This window comes from Mus musculus, chromosome 2 (assembly GCF_000001635.26).
Source record: "Mus musculus strain C57BL/6J chromosome 2, GRCm38.p6 C57BL/6J".
Taxonomy (NCBI): domain Eukaryota; kingdom Metazoa; phylum Chordata; class Mammalia; order Rodentia; family Muridae; genus Mus; species Mus musculus.
In genome coordinates, this window is record NC_000068.7 from 35,782,716 (window position 1) to 35,805,404 (window position 22,689).

Here is a 22,689-nt window from a genome sequence, read left to right on the forward strand (position 1 = left end):
AGCCTCAGTTTTCTCCTCTGTACAATGGACACAATCAGACCTGTCTCCAGAGTTGTAGCTGGTGTCAAACATGCCAAGCATGCAGTAATGTTTGGCATGGAGACAATAGCCACCAAGTGGTATCAGGTAGCATCGTTCTCAAACGTGACATTAAACAAATGGATTTCTGAGTCAGCACTATGCAGGATGGCCTGGCTGTACCCTTGTGGTTGGCATTTCTAGTCCACTAATAGGATTTACCACCCCAGTGGTCGACAATGACCCCAAATGCATTAGTAGCCACTGGCGTACGAGCGCTCCGGGACATCCAGAGAGCACAAGCATGATATTCACAGCTGAAAAGCCCCAGGGTTGGAGGTGACCGGGGGCGATGATGGCAGGAGATGGTAAAATCAGTTTGCATCCGGATCCCTCAGATTCTGACTTCAGATCCTCTCCATCCAACCCCCGCAGGTGTGGCCTTCCGCGTGTGGGGGTGACAGCATGGCAGAGGACAGGAGTGGATGGTGCCAGTGTACACCTTGTTCACGGTCACCTCAAAACCTCAGTCACTAGAGCGCTGGTCACTGTCTGTGAAATGAGGCCCCTAATGCCTCTGTGCTGGGTCACAGGGACACTGAGTGACACTTTGCAGCGTTGTGATGGCCTATACAAAGCCAGCTCGCTTACTACACTGCTCGGAGGATGGGGGTGGGAAAGGGAAACCCGTCCACTCAAAGGTAGGTTCCCCTAGCGGAAGAATCAAAAAGACAAGAACAAAGCACAGGCTATTACAGCGCAGCCTTTGGTGTGCCGTTCCAAGTCTATCACAACACGATCTCCTCACCCACTTTGTTCTTCCACTTTGTGGCTGGTTGGGAGTGGCCTGGGCTCAATGGCCTTCCCACGTGTTCATGTATAAGCAGACTCACACTCCCGCCCAGGCCCATCCTCACCCTCCACACTTGTTTATCCAACCTTTGTCCTCCTGCGGGGAGGAACACCCCATCCTGGTCCATCCCCAGCCCCTGCTCCATCAGCATCACTTCTCACATGGGTCTCAGCTCCACAGAGCTCCTTCCCAGCAAGAGCCGAGCTCTCTAGTCCACCCAAGGCCTGGCTGCTGTGGGCTCAGCAAACATATGTGGGGGTCACAAATGAACAGATGAACAGCAGCCCACCTCCAGTAGTGATAAAGAAAGAAAGGGGAGGCTAGGTGTGGGACTGGGATTTGGGGAGGGGTTGCCCAGCCTCGGGAGCACACAATGCCTAAGAGTTTACATTCCACTCCATTCCTCGCCCTCCTCCCCTCCATAGTGTGAAAGAATGGAAGATAGACAGAAGACACACAGACCCCCTCCCCATGCCTGTCAGGCGAGTCAGCCGTTGGATACCTGAGTCCCGCTGGTCCACGGTCACCGAGTTCCACCTCCTTGTGATGTCTATGTAGAGGATGTCCACAGCTGCCATGGACAGGCTGCTGCTGCTGAGTTTGCAGTTCCTGCCGCGACAGGGAAGAAGACGGTCACTCCTCAGGCCGGTGCAGACTCAACATCTGTGCACCCCCGAAAACCCACAAGCACGGCCTTTGGAGCAGAGATCATATGGGTGGGGGCCCTAGCAGACCAGTTAGTGCCCTGTACAAAGACACTGGGGAGGAGAGCTTGTGCACCTCCCTCTCCCTGCTCCTTACCACGGAGAAAGTGGCCATGAGAGAGCCATGAGGGAGCCAGAGTGAGCCCTTAGCAGGCTCCCATGTGCCAGCACTTCTGCTCTGGCTCCCAGCCTCCGATGTTTAAGCCACTCCAGCTGCTCCAATGGAGAACTTGACTTTGCTCAGCACCCCATTCCCATCACCACCCCCCTTCCCGAATTCCTGGAGGTTAGTGGAGGAATGGTGGGGAGAAGGTTTCAGATGGGAGTTGGGGATAGAGGCCATGGCTTTGGTCCGGAGTTAAGGAGTGGGCTATAGAGAGCAAGGCTGTAAAGACAGCCATACTTACTGCCACTGAGAACCAGCCTGGGCAGGCCACTCCCCTTTCTGCCCTTGGGGCTTTAGTGTTTTCTTGTGTCAGTTGGACCTCATTCAATCTGGAAGACCTAGCCCACTCCCAAACAGAAACCAGACTCTCTTTTTTTCCTTTCTTCTTATTTTAATTTTGAATTTTATAATAGAGTCCCATATAGCTCAGGTTAGCCTCAAACTCACAATATGACTGAGGTTGATCCTCCTGCCTCCACTCCTGAGTACTGAGATTACACCTATTTATTTGTTGTTATTGTTGATGATGACTGTTTTTGTTTATTTTTATCTTTTTATTGAATCTTTGTGAATTTCACAACATGCAGACCCTAATTCCACTTATCTTGCCTGTCCCTTCATATTTGCTCTCTGCCCTTGCAATCTTCCCCCAAAACAAAAACAAACAAACAGCTCATTCATCTTGCCATGGAAGCTGCAGTGTGTCACGGTGTGTCACAGTGTGTCCCACAGTGCACCCTTCTCCCCAAGTGTCACAGTGTGTCCCACAGCGCACCCTTCTCCCCAAGTGTCACGGTGTGTCCCACAGTGCACCCTTCTCCCCAGGCAGCTTGACTTGCAAATGCTCACTGTGATGACTAATCTGGTTCGAGGCCTCTGGCTTCTGCTACACCATCAATACTGGACCCTCACTGGGTCTCCTCTCAGATATCCTGTTGTTGCCCTGTGTCATGGAGGTCCTGCAGCTTTGGATCTGAGGACTGGCCCCTTTGTGGGCTCCAGCAGTACGTAGATGGGGTAGATGTTGTGGTGGGCCCACTCAGAGCCCTGGATCTGGGGCTGGGTGGAAGCTGTCTTGGTCAGCCCACCAGCTCTCCTGTGCCTGCACCACCAGGGCCATCTCTCCGGCTCTCACACCCTTGGGGTCCAGCTCACCCTCACTCCCGTAACCAGAGCCAGCTCTGCTGTGCTGCCCAGGTGAGATGCTGTAGTTTGAACACCTGTTTTTTTAAAGTGATGCTGGGAATGGAAGCCCGGGCCTCATCCATGCTAGGAAACTATTCTGTCAGTGAAGCCACACCCCATCTAGCCTCAGGAACCACATAGCCAAGAAATACTCCTATGCATGTGTCTTCATCTTCTTACGGATTATAACCAGGGTGTGAGCTCTGCCCTCTCCTGCCAGTGCAAGGCAGTTGTCTGAGTCACGTTCACATGATCTGGTATTGTCAGCTCATCACTGGAGCAGACGAAGCCATCACTGGTGCGGAAGCTTTTCTTCCTGGATCTCACCAGATGAATCCTTGAGGCCAGACATGAACACAGGGGCCTTGATGTCTCTTTACTTCACTCTCTTACCCTGTCACCTGATAGTTTTATGTAAGTCCTGAATCAGCCACACACAGGCCCAGACTTGCAGAACGGAAAACACAGGCTGGGCTCACCTCACTGGAGAGGCCCTTCCACGCCATGCTCCATGCTTGCTCCTGACTATCTGAAGCCATGAGGAGGGTGGATACTTCTGATGCTCCTTTTGATTAGGTGCGGGGGGAGTCTGGTGTCAGCAGTGATCCTCCCCGTCTAAGCCACAAAGGTGGCCTTTGGAGCCCTCCCCTCCACTGACTTAGTTGGTCTGGAAAAGTGGCTGGATTTACAGCAGCTAGATGCTTGGCTGTGGGTCCTTTTCTTAAACCTCTGCACACTTGCACACTTTTGTTTCCTGGTCTCTAGAATGAAGCCGATACCTGTCCCCCCGGCTACTGAAGATGTGTGTGATGCCTGGTACGGAGAGTCCCATGGGGCTCCTGAGTCCTCATTGCATCTCACTTTCCACTTGCTCTCAGGCCACAAGACCAAGCTTTCATCACCCCTTTGAGGTAATGAAACCTAGGTCAAAAAGAAAAGCGCCTAGGGATCCATTGGCCTGTCTGCCTCCCCGAAGCCCCCTCCTGGATAGGACTGTTCTGGGAGGCAGGGTCTACCTAGGAATCCTGAAGACTGGACAATGAGCCAGTTGCCGGGGTGTCGAGACTGTATCTAATACTCTTTGGACAGTTCTGGTGTATGTCATCCATGACCCCAGCTGATGATAAAGTGCTTCTCTGATGTGCCATTTGTCATTGTTCCCTGTGTGAAAGTTCCCATAGGTGCCGGATGGGTGAAGTTTTGATTGGCAAGCATGATTGGCACCCAGAGGCCCCTCTCCAAATCCAGGTCCTCTCCTTAACCATGGTGGCTGTGAAGATACCCAGCATGGTGTCCGGATGAGGCCATTGCTTTCCTGCCCTGCACACTTGCTTGCCCCTCCCTGCCCTACCTTCTTCCCACCCATCTGCAGTTGGCAGACCATCAATTCACACCCTTCTCCGTATTTCAATCACAAGTGCCATGGCTTCAAAGCACATCAGCACACAGTTATTGAGCCTCAGAGACAGCATGTCAGCGGACGCCAGGCTTTTCGTTTCACCTGTCACCAAGATGGCTATCTCTATTGGGTTCTGCTGGGGACAGTGCTCTGCTCTCTTGCGTCACACTGTCAATGTATGCTGCTAATTCCCAAAGCTTCATTAAGCCCGTGCCGTCTCCGAGTGGCTACACCTGTGTCCTCAGGAAGGCTGGGGTGCTGCCTGGCTTGCTCCATGGGTTACCAAAGGACGAAAACGGAAACGGAACTGACCACTGGTATATAGTTATTTGTTTTTTCCCTGACAGGAAGAAAATAGAAGTGTCAAACTTTTAGCAGAAGCTGTAATTTACCAGGAAGAATTCTCCATTAATCTCCTTTCCAAGGTAACCCATCCTAGGCAATGCTGCCACATACGGTTGATTACGATGTCTTCAGTCAGAGCAGAGAAGGGACAGTCCATACTAGCTGCAGCAGATGGGAAATGCTCTAAGAGAACTTGGATTCTGTGGGTATTTCTCGGGCACTATTCAACTGCAAGGTCCTTTCTTACCCCAGGGTCTCAGAATCCTTGTAAGTGTATGTGAGGGAGGGACCCCGGTCTCATTTCAGTGGGTGTGGGGAGGATGAGGCACAGAGACTCAGCACGTGCCCCAGATCACAGGGCACAGTCTGTACCCCATGTCCCCTTGGAGACAGAGGAGCAGGTAGAGGAGCTATGACCCAGAAAAGGGTCCAGGGAGGAGCCTAGGACCAAGATACTAAGTCTCAGTTTACTAACCACAGGCCTAGACGCCCGCCGGGGAGTTTTGGGACGGAAGGCTTCTTTCTGTGAGGTAAGCAGACCTCTCGCAGGCAGGGTCTCCCAGCTTGGTCCTCTGGTTACCAGACATTCTCCGTGAGCTCAAATAGAGTCTCTAGAATGAGGGCTTACGATTGCCTAGCCACTAAACGCAGAACTTACCTTCTGCCGTGGTGGGCAGCAGTATTCAGGGCCCAGTAACAGGGCAGCATGCTCTCAGGGGGTTACATGTGGGACTTGGAGTGTGACAGCGAGGCTGTTCCCACCATGGAGCGCAAAATCCCCTTAAGCCTCGGAAAAAGTTTGTCCAGTGAATGGGTGAAAGGGTAAGTTCTTTGGTGGAGAGAACTCTGAGAACAAGGGCACGTGAGAAGCTAGAAATTTTCTAGGAAAAGGATGAAGGTTTGTGACCTTGGCTTTGCCGCATATTCTTGGGCTTTGTTTGGCTACCCACCAGACAATGCCCTGGCGGTGGTGCTCCATGCCCGGCACTGGTGGAGAAGCTGAAGGCAATGAAAGCCTTCCCCAGTGATGGGGAATCCGCTGAAAGAACTGATCACTGTGTGTTTCTTTTTCTTTTTTTTTTCCCTTTTCTTTTTTTTTCCACAATAGAAGGAATCTGAGTACACATGATGGGAGAGAATCACAAATCATTCAAGCTCATTAGGAGCCCGAATAGAGCAGGATTTGAAATGATCATCCCATTTCCCCCTAACTACTGATGTCTCATGGGAAATTTAGGGACCAACTTTTTCCACTCCACAAAATTCTATTTATAGAATTTCTTTTATGCTCATCCTTCTCTGTGGAGGGAAAAAGAGCAGCTCCCCCACCCCCAGAGAGGTTTCTATAAGGTAAAAGGTATTCAAACAGCCATATTTATTTATTACAACTATCTAAGCATTTGGGAGTCGGGGACTCTGTGTCTGTGCTTTAAACTATTCATGGCTTTCAAGGCTACAGAGAGGAAGTGCAGAAGGCTTCTGGGAAGGATAGTCACAGAGGGACAGTTTCAAAGTCACCAAGGAGTTAATGAGAGAGGGGAAAGCTGTCTTCTTATATTTCTATTCTAGAACATTCTAACAGACCATGCCTCTTAGAGAGAAATCCCCTGCCGCTCTCCATTATGAAGCACATTAATATCTCCATACAATAAAGGGGAAGTGGGGAAAGAGAAAGGGAAGAACTTGTCCTTTAGTTCAAAAGAAGACATGGGATCAGAAGCAACAAGAGTGGTGGAGCGGGGTTTCAAAGCGTGCTCTCACAGTGCAGGGGCTGCCATTTGCCAGGAGTGAGCCTGGCTGGGGCCAACTGTTGAACCCCCAGCTGCATCCAGTGGAAAATGCAGGGTGCTATGGGAAAGGTGTCCTCGTGAATTACATCTGATGTCTCCCGCCCCCAGATAGCCATGTTGGTGGGAGACTAATACAGACACATTTCTCTCAAAGAAGGCTGATAAGCTGACACATCAATTAGACATTTCCTGGAGAAATAGAAGCCTCCACACCTTTGCAATTGTTATAAAATAAATTTTCCAAAAATAAAAAAAATTAATAAAAAGAGCTCAATTCACGGCGATGATATGTGCAACTATCACACAGCTCCTGAGAAAATGGCACTCCAGTAAGGCTGGTTAGAGCGTCTAGACAAGAGAATGACAGTTCGTTATTTCTCATTCTTGGAGGAAGAGAACAGTGGAAGATGCCGTGTGGGCATTAGCATAATTCTCTCTGAAAACTGCTGATCTATGCGGCAAGTTCTGAGAGAAGGACACCAAAAATAAATCTAGGCGACCATTTATTATTTTCTTCCCTTCTCCTTCTCTTCAAGGAATGTGGAGAGACAGAGAGAGAGTGGGTAGCAGATACGGAAGGTGAGTTCAACTTCGGGCGTCTGTGTGGGAGCCGTGATAGAAGCACGCACTGTGTTAGGAATATGTCTGCTTCGAGGCGCTCCTGTGAAGGGCACTTGGTTCAATTCGGCATATGGCATAAATATTATTAATTCATAACGAGGTAACATTTAAACCAAAGTGGAAAGGAGAGAGATGGAGAACAGTCGTTAGCAGGTGGTGAAATTTAATCCGCAAGACTGAACATACCCAGATAAATTGGAAAGCAGAGAATTATCATATTTTGCTATTAAGTTGCCGTTGGGGTTTCTTGGGACGCCTTTAAAGGAGGCGTCTGTTACCTAGTGTGGTGTTTCTCCACTTCCTCCAGCATCCTTGATTAGGGCAGGCGTTTGCTGGGTAGCCTCGTTGTCTGGGTCCATCTGCTCGAGCTGCTTCTTGGCCACCTGAAGATGCTCTTTTCCTGCCACATTCTGCTGCAGCTCACTGAAGGCCGGGCTGGCCACAGATGGGAAGTGGCGGCTGCAGAACCTAACAGTTCCTAACCTTGGAAAAATTGGTTTCTCATGCAAATGCCGCTTTGTGATGGAGAGAATCACAAAATCTGTCATGTCAGGTAGCTTTGTGAGCATATATTGCCATTAGTCCATTCTGACCTGAGGGTTTTTATTAGAAACATTCTTAATTCTGTTTTCTCTTCAGGATTGTGTGAAATGTGGAGTTCTTCTTAAGGGTGTGTCCTGGGCTCTCAAACCAAGTGTCCCTTACTGGAGTCCTCTGTGGTCAGTCCTGCTTTGATGGAATCCATATGTGGTTAAATCCATTCTTTCAATATTGAGATTTTACATAAAAATAAATGTGCATAGCTTCTCTTGGAGAGGCCCAAAGCTCTGGTGATTTTAAGCGTGCTAGTGACCGTTCCCTGAGACAGCATCTCCAGCCACTTGCCATCAAAGCCCGTCTGCACCAGAAGCAGCTGTGACTGGAGCCGCCCTGTGTCTCCAAATCTCCTTCTTGTCTTCCGATTGAGTGAAATTTTCCCAGGAGGGGCCAGGGAGCCTCCCAGAACCTCACCCAGTTCACAGAGCCTCAGGTCCAGCGCAGCCTGAATCACACACAGCTCGAGCTATGCGAAATCCTTCTACTGGCTCTCCTTGCTGCCTTGGTGGTGTGCTTGTTTACTGCTCACCCAATGACAGCCAGTAGTAGGGCAGACGTTGCCTCCTCCATGAGGCCACCATGGATTCCAGCAGGTGGATAAAACTTGGCTGTTCTTACTTCTAACTCTCAGCTCTGTTGGGGGAGTCCCAGGGAAAGGAAGGGCTTCTTCAACTTGCCCTTGAACATCCTAGGCAGCTTCTTGGGCAGAAATGGGTGTGGGGCAGATGTCCTAGGATCTGTGTCCTCATGTGTTCTGACAGTCCACCACGTGAAAGCTGGACTAGGGCTTCAGTCCCTTAGGTTTTCAGTGGAGACGTCTGTGCCACGGTGCAGGAGCTGGGCAGGCCTAGGGCGTTCTTGCCTTTGCTCTGGGGAGTCCAGGTCATGCAACTAAAGCACAGCAGCTTGCCCACCTCGCTTCTATCCTTATGTGCTTCCACAAGCCCTCAGATTAGGGTCCTCTATGCTCCACAGCTCAAATAAGAATCACCAAGAGGTAGAGAATGCCTAGCTATTTGCCTTCTCTTTTTCACTGTGATGAGACAGCGGTATTTATACATTTTAAAAGAAACACACACACACACACACACACACACACACACACACACACAACCTCTAGGGGTCAACAAGAAGGCTCAAAGGATAAAAATGCTTGCCATCAAGCCAGACAACCTAAGTTCAATCTCTAGGATCCACATGGTAGAAGGAAAGAACTGACTCCTGAGAGCTGTCCTCTGACCTCACAGGCATGCTATGGTGTATGTGCACCTAAACTCACACTCACACACACACACACACACACACACACTGAACTAATGAATAAATATAATATAAAGTAGATTTCCTGGTTCCCAAGTAAGTAGAAGTAGCCAGCAAGATGGAGGCAGAAATCGTTGCAAATAGCATCCAGGGTATCTTTTTTTTTGTTGGTTTTTTTGTTTTGTTTTGTTTTGTTTTGTTTTGTTTTGTTTTGTTTTTGAGACAGGGTTTCTCTGTGTAGCCCTGGCTGTCCTGGAACTCATTTTGTAGACCAGGCTGGCCTCGAACTCAGAAATCCGCCTGCCTCTGCCTCCCAAGTGCTGGGATTAAAGGTGTGCGCCACCACGTCCGGCTCAGGGTATCTTTTTAGGACTCTAATTCACCTAGTAGAGACCTGCGCTGCTACTGCCTCTTCCTTCTTCCAGTCTAGGACTCAACCTCAGCGGTTAGATTTTGAGCAGCCATCTTGTAGACCATAGGTAACCCTGAAGCCATCAGAACAGGCTTAGCATGGGGTGAGCAGAAATGAGGTGGGACCCTTGTGATCTTGTGATCACTCACCAGCCCTAGAGCCCCACTGCTGGCTTTTATGTTCTAAGTCACTTGAAGGCAGCATCCTCCACTGCGTATCCAAGGCAAGCCCCACAAGAGGCTAAGGCTCATTTGGCAAACAGTTTCCTAGATCTAGGCCTTGGGTCAGGTATCATGACACATTATACCCCAGGTTCATAATGCCATGAAAGGCAGGAATGTTGTTCACATGAAGGAACTGGGACTTAGAGACTAATGGGGGACTTTTCAAAGCCACACGGCCAATGAATATATATAGTTGGTTGCAAAGCCTATGCCACCCTTTCCGCCATACTCCCACTTTGCAATGCCCCCTTTCAAGCACCCTGCAGCCTAGACTTCAGGTTTGTTAACTTGGGAACAATATGCTGCCAAAATCTGGGTTTGCCATCTTACTAAGAACACTAGACGACTGGTAGCAGTCTCCAGAAACCTTGGGCAAAACATGGCTTCCAACTCATTGTGTCTAATTATTTGCCTTAGTGAAGCAAACTGTGAGGAGTGTGGCTTTGAGATGCAGGGTAAGGATGTTAAAACCACGGACAAGAGGTGACAGCAGCGCTGAGGCCTGTCAGAGACTTTTCCTTTTGAGGTGGCCATGCCACAGAGAACTGTAAATGAGCAGATCCCTGTTGGAGTCAGATCATGTTTGTTGAAGCGATCTAGGGTCAGCGGTTTGGTATGGCTGTCAGGTTTGAACCAGAGCCTGTGCAGATCCTGGCCGTGTGTGTGTGTGTGTGTGTGTGTGTGTGTGTGTGTGTGTGTGTGTGTGTGAGAGAGAGAGAGAGAGAGAGAGAGAGAGAAGAATATATACATTTTAAAAGATTCTTTAATCACTGTAGAAAGAAACTAACATTCATCAATCATTTGCCATATACTGGATGTTTCTCTGTGGTCCTGATTAATCCTATACACAACACATACACACACACACACACACACACACACACACACACACACAGAGAGAGAGAGAGAGAGAGAGAGAGAGAGAGAGAGAGAGGCGCATGCACACATGCACTCACTATAGGATAGACTCCCTCCAGGTCTATAGGATAAAGACCGCAGGTCCAGGGATAATAATGAGCTTGCCCTGGGTTTTTATGGCTAGTGAGCTCTCCTGTGTTGCCCACAGTGTTCCAAAGGGTGGAGGCAAATTGAATGAACCGTGAAAGACAGATACTCAGAGGCGAATGCTTACTTTGTAGGTTATAGCAAAAACCCTTTTATTTTATGTCTTACCTTTGAAATTCATGCAAGTTTTGCACAGCATGCATTATAAGCATGTTATTGTAAAACTAGAAAAAATGTACTATATAATTTATCAGATTAATTGTTGAAGTTTTTACTCCAGAAACTCACTGTGGAGTGAGATGCCTTTGTGAACTCAGACATAGCCAGGTTGTTCCTACTGGGAAAACACGTGCTAAGAATAAGAAGCGCAGGGCTTGTCAGAGCCCAAGAGCAATTACTACGAGGTGTTTAAGGACCTGGTGCAGGGTAACTGCTGTGTTACAATGGGGTTTGAGGATGTTGCCTGTTCTAGTTTTCAATAAAATCTTCTGACCAAATGCAGCTCAGGTAAGATTTCCTCTTACACTTCCAGGTCACTTCCATCACTGGGGGAAGTCAGGGCAAGGACTCGAGGAGGAACTTGATGCAGAAAACTTGGAGGAAGGCTGCTTGCTGGCTCTCTTACTGGCTTGCTCACAGGTTCTGACTCAGCTAGCTTTTACTACAGCCTAGGGCCTCCTGCCTGGGGATGGTGTCCTGTACAGTGCCAGACTATACTCAAGATAGCCCTCCACAGACTTGCCTAAGGCCAATCTGATTTAGGCTTTCCTCTCAGGGGACTTTGGGTTGTGTCAGGTTGATAAAATTAGCTAGGGCATCTCCCGAGGACCCATGTGTTGGAAGCGTGAACTTCATGCTGCTGAGGAGGTAGCATCTTTAGGAGGCTGAGCCTGTAGAGGCTCTTTAGGTCACTGGGCAGGTTCTTGTGGGAAGCTGAGCTGTTATCAGGTTGAGCCTGACTCTTACCTGTTTTCTGGCATCCATCACTTGGGACATGCTCTTTCTCCTGCACGTGCCTCCCTGTGATGCTATCCGCCTTAGACCCTCACTGAAGATCAAACTAATGGGGCTATGTGACTGAGTTTAAGCTGCGAACTAAAACTACTATAAGTTGTATAACCCCCTTTGTTTTTTTTTATTAATTAATTTATTTATTGTATGTGAGTACACTGTTGCTCTCTTCAGACACACTAGAAAAGGGCATAGGACCCCATTACAGATGGTTGTGAGCCACCATGTGGTTGCTGGGATTTGAACTCAGGACCTCTGGAAGAGTAGTCAATGCTCTTAACCACTGAGCCATCTCTCCAGTCCCCCTTTCTTTATAAAGGTATCCAACTTCAGGTATTGTGTCATAACAACAACAATAAAAATGACTAATTTGGAAGTGCACATTTTATTTTGGTGTGTCTGGGTGTGCAGGGATGGGTACAAACACCTATGGATGTGTATATGGAGCCTAGAGGTTGATTTTGAGTGTCTCCCTCTACTGTGCTCTACCTTATTTTTGAGACAAGCTCTTCACTGAACCAGGAGTATTATACTTTAACTTGTTAGCAAGCTCTGTCCTGCCCTGTTCCCCGTTCCTGGTGCTGGAGTTACTATTGCATGCTACCATGTCTGGCTTGTATGTCGGCACTGGGGACGTGAACTCAGGTCCTTATGCTTGTGCATAAAGAATCATCTCCTATTGAGTCATCCCCCTCAGCCCCACAACTGCTTGTTTTTAACAACAAACCTATGGTTTAAGTGTCATGGTCATAGTGTTCATCAACTCATTTGACAAGAGTCTTCAATATGCCAGAATCATACACACACACACACACACACACACACACACACACACACAGACACACACACACACACACACACACACACACACACACACACACACCAAGACTATAGGATCAGTGCCAGCCCTGAGATGAATACAGCCTCAAACAGGGTCCTAACTCAATATTATCGTCTCCCAAGAGCAGTCCTGGGCCATATGACCATCCAGAGGAGTGACTGGGGTCCATTCTGTCCAAAACTCATGCTGGAGGAAGCTAGTCTCACTAACCTTATGAAGGTCCGAAAGCCAGTTGGTCCCAACTTCATCGTCCCCTTGATTCCCAGAAATCGGATGAACAAATTGGCCATCCTGTCCACGAGGCGCAAGTAGTTGAACTGCTTGGCATACTTGGGGAACACCTGCTTGAGGCAAATGGAGGGCAGATGGGCTTCAGGGTTGGGCTCGGAGTCACCACCAGTCGGGTCACAGTTCAGATCTTCCTTTGAAGTGAAAGACTTTTCCATCTGCTGAGACCTGAAATACACAAGGCACTCATGACTACTGCCTTCCTCCAACGGCTTCCTTCCCTTGGGATGTACAATCCCCCAGGGGACTGTCATTTGTGTGCTAGAAAACTGACTTCTGAGAAGTGGCTTGTCAAGGCTCACAAAGCTTCTGCATAGCGGAGCCAAGGCTTGAACCCAGGGCAAAGCAAGGACTGGAAACCCTGGCTTCCTCTGTTTGTTCTGCCATCCTGGCTTCCAAGATGGGAGACCTCCTCCGCCCTGCTCGTGATTCAGGGGAGAACTCCATTGTGATCAGCCTGGGTCTGATTTCAAACTCCTACTTATGGGTAGTAATTGAATAATTAAGAAATAGAAAAATCTCATTGAGATTTTTTGGCAAGGAGCCATAGGCACAGTTCAGTGGACAACTTGGGAAGACACTTCCATTCCCCGGTCCCAGGGACACAGGTGCTTTCCTGTCTTAACTGCTTCTTTGGAGCTCGTATAGAAACATGAGGAGAGTTTTGTGACTCCTTAGCCTGTGCGTTTTATTCTCAAATTATTCTGATAATCAAGAAAATGAGCAGCTACAGACTTCTACCTTCTGCCTCTAGCTGGCTATGGTCTCTCCTCTAACATGACACAGCGCTTTCCCTGACCCACAGATGGTGTGCCCATCTCCTTGATGTGTCACTACCAAATATTGACCCATTACCCAAGTGGGAAAATTCAGAATAAATGCCAACTCTTCCTCTCTCTCCATAGTCAATGCTATCACTCTAGTTCCCAAATCAGATCCACAGGCCAGCCAGCATTCTCCCATTCTTCCCTGCTTGGACCAGAGCATCATGTGTCTTAGTCACTGCTCTATTGCAGTGCTGAGACACCATGACCACAGCAGCTTTTATAAAGACAAGCAGTTAACTGGGGCTGGCTTACAGTGCAGAGGTTCAGTCTATTATCATTATGGTAGGAAGACAACATGCAGGCAGACATGGTGCTTTGAGAGGTAGCTGAGAGTTCTACATCTGGATCTGGAGGCAGCAGGAAGAGCAGATGGCACTGGGTCTGGCTTGAGCTTGGGAGACTTCCAAGCTCCACCCCCCCATTCCCCCCCCCCCCCCCCCGCAGTGACACATCTGACAGGCTACACTTTTTAACAGTGCCTTTATGGGCTTATGGGACCATTTTCATCCAGGCCACCAAGCCATATTTCTGACTTTGTCCTCCCCATCCTCTGTGAGGACACTTGAGTGGCTATCATTTTACTTAATTTCAATTTCGAGACAAAGTCTCACTGTGTAGCCCTTACTGGTCGCAAACTTGTCACATAGCCCAGGCTGTCCTAGAATTTGCAATTCTTCTGTTGCTTTCTCTCAAGTGCTAGGATCATGGGCGTGTAGCCCCATGGCAATCAGCATACCTTGTTGGGCTACTTCCTCTCTGACTTTGCCTTAGATGGTGGCCTCTTTACAAGGGCTTCATCCTGGCACTCCTGCTTTTTTCCCAGGCTTCCTTGTTTCTAGTTCCTTACTGGGTAGGCACTTCCAGGCTTTGAATGCCACTCTTGCTATCTATCAGTCGGCTCATTGCTCTTGAGTTCCCAGCTCCCTCTGTCACCCACTGCCTCTCTCTCTCCCTTTTCCTGGCCTCCCATCCCACCCATAACTAGGACCAAGATAACCATCTGCTACCTTCTGTGACCATTTCCTAAGACCAAACCTTGAAAACACTGGGCACGGCCAGTAAACCCCATGAAGATCTGCTCCAGGGAGGTTCAGTGCACGTCTCAGGCTGCTAGGCTCTATCCAGACTACTTCTGATGTCTCCTTGGCCAAACCACCGATGTTCTTTCTCATCCCATTCTGTTCCTTGGATGCATCTCTCTGTTCCCTACATGTTGCCATGGTTCACAGGACAGCCCCTCAGAGTTCTTGCGAGCTCACTGAAGGCACGAGTCAACTCATGTCTATAGGGTGTGGTATGTGCTAGGTTCCTGGGTGCAGGGAGTGGGGAGGCAGTTTTCATTAAATTTGTTGCACTGTGGGTTGGATTGAATGAAAATGGCTGCCATAGACCTATAGGGAATTGGCACGATTAGGAGGTGTGGCCTTGTTGGAGTAGATGTAGCCTTGTTGGAGGAGGTGTGTCAATGGGAGTGGACTTTGAGGTTTCAGAAGCCCAAGCCAGGTCAAGTGTCTCTTTCTCAATTCCTGCTGTCTGCAGATCCAGATGTAGAAGTAGATCCTAACTCTGGACTCAAAGCAAGGACAGGCAGGAGAACAGAACCAGGACATGGTGAAGGAAAATCTCTTTATAGGTTAAAAGTATGGAGGGTCTGGGCTTCGATGTGCTTTCTTCTGCGCATACAGACCCGAGTCCTTGGGAGAGGTGGATATTCCTGGGATGTGCAGTTTCCCTTCAGCAGAAATGGCTTTGTCACTGTCACCTTGAACTTCAGACAGTAAATAAAAGCCTGGTGGTGATTTTTCACATGAGATGAAGTGTTTTGCCCGAGACAGTGGTAGAAAGAGAAGAGACGGGGGAGGGGTGAAAATTGACACTCCTCCTAGAAATCAGCCCTTAAATTACCGAACAAGGTCTGCGGCTGACATTAGAAGCTCTCAGGAAGTTTATAAAGGGGAAGGTTGGGAGGTGTGTCCTGTGGCTGCTGGATGCACGGAACCAGCTCAGAGGAGGACTCAGTCAGCGAGCCCGCCCGCTTGAGGGAGGCATCTCCTTTGCTGTCCATGCACCTCTGAGGAGGGGCCTATGACTGCAGCCTTGCTCCAGATGTGGAGACTGAGGCTGAACACAGCAGAACGTTACTCTCTGAGTAAGTCAGGATTATACATCAGTTCTCTAGCATTCTCTATGTCTTAGAACATCCTTATTCTAAAGCACATTATGGTTCACACAGGGGCCACAGATTCTCAATACTATTGTTTAATTTTAAAAAAAAATTTTTTTTTTTTTTAAAAAAGTTCATTGACTTTTTTTTTTTTTTAAGCAAAGTCTCATAAAAGCAGTTGAGGATGGGCTTAAACTTCAGATCCTCCTGCCTCCATCTCCTCACTGCTGGGATTACAGGCATGCATTACCACGTCCGGGATCAAACTTAGGATCTTCTACATGCTAGGCAGGCTCTCTGCCAACTGAGCCATATTGTCATCTGGGAGGGAACTTTATGTTTTAGATAATAAAAGTATTTAAAGCTTTTTTTGTAGACCTTTGGAGAGAGGTATAAAGAAATCAAAATGGTTCCTAATCCCACAATTTAAAGGTAGACACTAATAAAGTGTGGTTGTCTGTATTTAGAGTTAGGGTGACAGGACTTGTAGTTTAAACTCTTTTTGCACACCGCAAGCATGTTTCTTATAGACATACACATAGTCTGTATTTTTTAATTAATTAACTAACTAATTAATTAATTAATTTTTGTTTTTTTGAGACAGGGTTTCTCTGTGTGGCTCTGGCTGTCCTGGAACTCACTCTGTAGACCAGGCTGGCCTCAAATTCAGAAATCCACCTGCCTCTGCCTCCCAAGAGCTGGGATTAAAGGCATGCACCACACAGCCTGTATTAAGTGAGACTGTAACGTGGTTAATAGCTCCTCCTCTGTTAAAGATTTAGTGGTCACATGACTTGCTGTCTGCCTAGCAGAGCCAAGCGTCCAGCCTCCGCCCTGGGTGATGTGCCTCTTCTCCCAAGTGCCAGATGCCACGCTGTGCTAGCTTTCAGTGGCTTTGGAGATCATTCCATCCAGGGCTATTTTTTGTTGTACTTGTGTGGCGCATACATAGAAGCAGCTACGTAAACCACCTTAAAGTGTGCAGTTGAGTGGTGGTTAGGCTTTCCTGAGGCTTTATCACCATGGCTGCCATCTAGTTCCAGAACATTTCACAACAATGTCATTTCAGAGAAGAAATCTTAATCCAGGTAGGCAGGATTGGACCTACGTAGCAGCAGGCTGTTCAAAGCAGCACATGCCAGGTGGAAGCCTTCGTTTGACCTGGCATGATGATGGGGACCTTACCACCTCCTCAGGATGCTCAGGCTAGACAGGACTTCCTCATGTGACTCCAGAGGGCCAGAATGTCTCCTTCCAGAGACAGCTCTGTGGTGTCCTGCCTCTCGCACTGCCCAGCATCTGCCTTTCACCAGCCCTCCAAGGCGTTGTGTGCCTCCGGATGGCTGCCAACTTATGTCCCTTCCCAGACCGGAACCTCAGCTTCCGAGGGAAGTGGTTTTCCTCACCTGGGACACACTAAAGATGCAGCTGATGTATAAGAGGAAATAAAAAGATGAGCAATGGCATCTTTGCTGGAGATAATTGCAATTATCACACCGAGACCCAAGGCATCACAGATACCGTAAAATCCTGTTTTTACTTAATAGGGTTTTAATGGAAATGTGAGGCTTTTGGAATAAAAGTGACTGATAAAGAAAACATAAATCAAGCTTACTAGTCCTTTGGGATCGTTTCTGGAAAAAATATGAATTTGGTATATCCTCAATTCTTTAAACCCGGAGAAAGAATCCTAGAATGTTTTATCTATTATCATTTTTCAAAGTGGAATTCATTTTCATTAAAACTCTTATGAGAAACCACCCATCTCTATTTTGTCTGGAGACCTCACTGCTAAAAAAAAAAATCACCACCAATGACTAGGGAGCCTTCTACATGTCAATAATTGAGCTAACCAATTTACCTCAGTAATCCCATTTGTTTCCAATAACAGGTCTCTGAAGTAGGCTAGGACCCCCCACCCCCGCCACAGATACACACACACACACACACACACACACACACACACACACACACACACAAACACACACAGGGCAGCCAGGTGACACTTGTCCAAGTCACTAGATCAACTGAGGGATTAGCATTGACCATGGGGCTGCCTCCCCCATGCCCAAGCTGAACTCACTATACAGCCCTTATGCTCATTTGATTTAAATCAAACCAGAGACTTTTCTCCTTCTGTATAAGCCGTACACAGTCCGGGAGATAAACAAAAGTGGGAAAATATATATGGCAAGACCAAATCCTAGCTTCATAGGAGTTGCTCAAATTTTCCCCAGAGGAATAATTCCCATCTCTTGTTAGTACACCTTCAATCAGTTCCCATTTTTGAGGATTTCCTACACACTGGTATGTCCCAGGTGCCTCGGATGTACAGGTGGGGTGCACAGAGTTCCTGCTGCCAGAGACATGTGTCTGAATCGGGACAGGGAGAGAGTGGTCTGTACATGAATTGAACCACACTGGTAATGTCAGGTCCAGTCAAGTCATGTCGTGACTCCTTAGGCAACATGGGTTCTGACTTCTAGAGACATTTGTTGGATTTAGGAGTGCAGAAGAACTTGTGAGGTTTTAATGCAAGGGAGGCAGGGTCAGAACTGTCTACAGTGAAGACATCCAGTTGTTAGCACACACTATCGATTGAGAAAGAAATCAGAAAACTCCTGGAATAGTCTAGGATTCCAGGGAGTCCAACCTTTTAGCTTCTCAGAATCACATGGGATAAGGAGGAATTGTCTTAGGGCACACATTAAATCTAAGTTGTTCAGCTGTGGCTCATCTAGGTTTTGAGTACATACAAATGTTTAATTTTTGTCACTTTGTGACTTTTGTGACATGATGTTACATCTACAAAGTTCATGATAATAGAGTTACAGAAAGATGAAGGTAACCTCATGATGTATTAAGTAAATTTACAGTTTTGTGTTGGTCACATCCATAGCCATTGCGGGCTGCATGAAGCCCTTAGGCCATGAGTTGGATAACCCTGATACATCAGCCATCCTGAAAGTGGGGTCCTTGGACTTGCTGCATCCATGTCTCCTGGAACATGACGGTAATGCACACTCATGGATGCTAGCCCTGCCCTAGAAGCTTTGCATGGGCTGGACTAATACTCTGGGAGAGTCTGAGACTTTATCTAGACAGCAGAAGATGAGGTCTATCTAAACCAGGACCACTGGATAAGCATGAAACCAGGTAATTACTGACGGGGACTCCTTAGGCAGACACTGTTTGAAAATGGAGGAAAAGAGGCAGAGAACAGGCAGGTCACATGCTCCTGGCAAAGCTGTGGCCAGTCAGGATGTCCTGGGGCACAGGGGTCTTACAGGACAGAGGGATGTAATCTGGCCTCTTTCCGTGCTGTTTGACATGGCCCCTCCATCACTAGGTTTCAAATGCGCACATAGCACACCACTGCTCAATGGAGAAATGCTAACCACGCAACACAGAGTGCCTTAAATTAGGACCACAGCTAATTTAAAGTGCCTCAGTATGAAGTTGCTAAAAATAAATTAACTATCAGAAAGCCCAGCTCTGTTACTTGACAAATCTCTGCCATGACAGAGCCCCATTTGCTTGATGAGTGATATGATGCAATTTGAAGAAAAGGCACAGATGAACCAGGCAGACCAGGCAGGCCCTATCAAGAGATGAGGACAGAACTTAGGGAAGCTTCTGCTTGATACATTCAAGTCCACTTAAGATCAGAGCCAGAGCCAGAGCCAGAGCCAGAGCCAGAGCCAGAGCCAGAGCCAGAGCCAGAGCCAGAGCCAGAGCCAGAGCCAGAGCCAGAGCCAGAGCCAGAGCCAGAGCCAGAGCCAGAGCCAGAGCCAGAGCCAGAGCCAGAGCCAGAGCCAGAGCCAGAGCCAGAGCCAGAGCCAGAGCCAGAGCCAGAGCCAGAGCCAGAGCCAGAGCCAGAGCCAGAGCCAGAGCCAGAGCCAGAGCCAGAGCCAGAGCCAGAGCCAGAGCCAGAGCCAGAGCCAGAGCCAGAGCCAGAGCCAGAGCCAGAGCCAGAGCCAGAGCCAGAGCCAGAGCCAGAGCCAGACTGAGGATGCTCCTACCTGTCTGTCTTTGTGCACGCACCAAACCTTCCTGCCCCAAGCCCATGCTTGGCCACTCCCACCTCACGTCATCACTTTTTTTTTCTGAGGCAGGATGTAGCCTCTCTAGCAGCAAGCATACTGATGATGCCATAACTCAGCAGGCTTAAAGTATGTACACTACATAAAATCTCACAAAGTGGATGTTACATTCCTACTTTAGAGAAAGGGAAACCAAGACACAGGAAGACAAGCCAGTTCATGGTGGAGCCAGGATAGAAAAGTATGCGCTCTCTCTCTCTCTCTCTCTCTCTCTCTTATATATATATATATATATATATATATATACATATATATATATATATATATATATGAGAGAGGGATAGTATATATATATATATATACTTTTGTAAAGTATATATATATACTTTACAAAAGCCCCCCAGTTATTAAATTTGAGCCCAGAGTTGTTTAGGTTCAAAACTGGCATGTTCCCCTCGCTTTCTCAGCTTGTCATTGCTCAGTTCAACCCATCTTCTCCTCCCTAATAGTTGTAGAGAGAATCTCTTATGGGGTAAGAAAGGCATAAAGAGACAAGGGTGGGCACAGTCTACGCCAGCAAAAATGGGGCTATTGGTTAAGGTCTAAATTCAACCTTTCTGTGAGGCACCAAGATAAACTATCAGCTTCTCTGTGACTTAAGTGTGATTTTTGGGAGCGTCAATTGCTCGGCTGGAGGTAGTTGCTCCATTTTGTTTGCCAAACAGATCAGCATGTTACTTTTCCATCCAGAGCACTTGTAATTCATGACATAGGATGCTTGTGGAATGCAAAGCATTGAGGAAGCCAGAGGCAACAGCCCCATCTCCGCCCCTGCTGTGGGATGTTCCACGGAGCCGGGACCTGAGCTGGCTGCTTGAGCATTTTCTCGCTTGGCCAGACGATGAATCGGCAGAAGGACAAACTCGAGGACACAGTATTATGGCCGCTTCCCCAGACCTGAAGGCAAGTCTTTTCAGGGCTGGAGAGCTCTTTAGGGGTCGCTGAGCCCAGCCCTCTCATTTTTGGTTTCCAGATGAAGGATCTGACAGCTCATTTTCTACCAGCGTCCCATTGAGCTTCTTTGTTGGCAGAGTACTCTCCGTGTCATGTGTCTTCCCTTTTGTCCCTTTTCCTGACTATATTGTGGCACAGTCAATAGATGAAATGTTCCATGCACAGTGCTCAGGGAGCCCTGCTACTGTGGTTCCTCGCTGGAGGGACATGGAGCCTGGTGACGTGGATGGTTTAGGGTACCGATGTGGAGACGGGTAAATCAAGAAATAGTTGCATCATCTCTGCTGCTTGGAGCCATGTGACCTTAGGCAAGTCATGTAACCTCAAATCCTCATGTAAGATAGAATAATAATAGTCTCTAACCCACAGGCCTGATATAAGTAGCAGTAATCAGAAAGACTGGAGCATGCGCCTAGCACAGTGCCTTGATACCAGTCGGCTACTTCTAACACCATCACCTGGTGTTTCTTCATCTCAAAAAACTCCCCATCTAAAAGCCAGCTCTGGAGGGGCAGATGGTTACCAGGGAGATCCCAGGGAGATTAGGGCTCCTCCTCCATCAAATAACTGGACACAGACACAGGATTGGCCCCCACTGCTCCAGCCGCTGGGAGAGTCTCACATTAGGCTGCTTAGATCGTAGAACCTGTCCCCTTGTCCTGGCCTAGGCCATGCTCCACGGCGCCTCAATGACTGACTAAGCACATCTTTCCTTATGTTTCAGTTTTGGCTCAGGATTACTGCCATCATAAAAGTCCCGTCCTGATGGAAGCATTGCTCCACCCCCACCCCACACAGCACAAAGACACAGGACTTAGAGGATACCAGCAATGAATTGCCTCATTTTGTTTCTGAAATAACTTAGGGAAGAGGCCAAGTCTTTGCTTGAGGGGAGACATCTAGTGAGAGGCAGAGGCAAGGCCCAATCTCCAGGATCCCTTGTTCAGTGTCTTTAAATGAACTAAGGGGTGGGGGATACATCCAGTTGACCTCAAACACCCTGATGGCTGAATTCCAAATGAAGTCTGGGCTCTGAGGGAAGGCGATACTTCCCAGGGTTCACTCTTCTCTGCAGCCCAGACAAAGTTTCTCAGAGTCTGAGCTTGGCTTGAATCGTGCCCTGTCCTGAGGCACGCTGGGCCTCATGGCGTCTGCTCACTGCCTGCCTCCCCTTCCACACCTACGTTCCCTCCCTTGGAAAATGTGTTTCCCCAGTCACTCTTGAGCCCAGCTTTTCTATAACTCTTTCCACAACTTTTGGGGCAAAATGGTCATTCCTTCATCCATAACCTTCCTGACTTGTACATTCACATACTCTTTCATGTTGCCATAGTCTGTTTTGTTTTTTGAGACAGGGTTTCTCTGTATTGCTCTGGTTGTCTATAGATTAGGCTGACCTCCAACTCAGTAATCCACCTGCCTTTGACTCCCGAGCGCCAGGATTAAAAGCTTGTGTTTATTCATAATCATATTCTTGATCACTACCAACACTGTCATCTTCATTACCACCACAACCCTCTTCTTCATCATCATCACTGCCATTGTCACTGTCATTATCACCATATTCATCACCATCATCATGATTATGGCCACCACCGTCATCACATCATCTTCATCATTAGCATCATTACATCATCTTTACAATCACCATCATATTCACCACCATCGATCGTCATGATCATAATTAACCAACACCATCATCATCACCTTCATATTCATTACCACCATCAAGATCATAATTAACCATCACCATCATTTCATCATCATCATCATCGTTGCCACCATCATCATGATCACAGTCATTTTTGTCATCACCACCATCATTATCATCATCTTCTTCACAGTCATCGCCATCATCATCATCACCATGATCATCTCCATCACCGTCATTGTCAATATTAATGCTATCATCATTATTATTG

The 22,689-nt window shown here is 47.8% G+C and overlaps 1 protein-coding gene across 1 annotated transcript in view; it reads right to left on the reverse strand.

Annotated features, from left to right (window-relative positions):
* The window catches only part of Ttll11 (tubulin tyrosine ligase-like family, member 11), a 228,581-nt gene that overhangs the window by 31,476 nt on the left and 174,416 nt on the right, over nt 1-22,689 (reverse strand). The window contains exons 8-9 of the mRNA NM_029774.3: nt 12,642-12,887; nt 1,374-1,480 (exon numbers count right to left, since the gene is read on the reverse strand). Coding sequence (NP_084050.1) covers nt 1,374-1,480; nt 12,642-12,887 — 353 coding nt within the window. The remainder of the gene's footprint in view (nt 1-1,373; nt 1,481-12,641; nt 12,888-22,689) is intronic.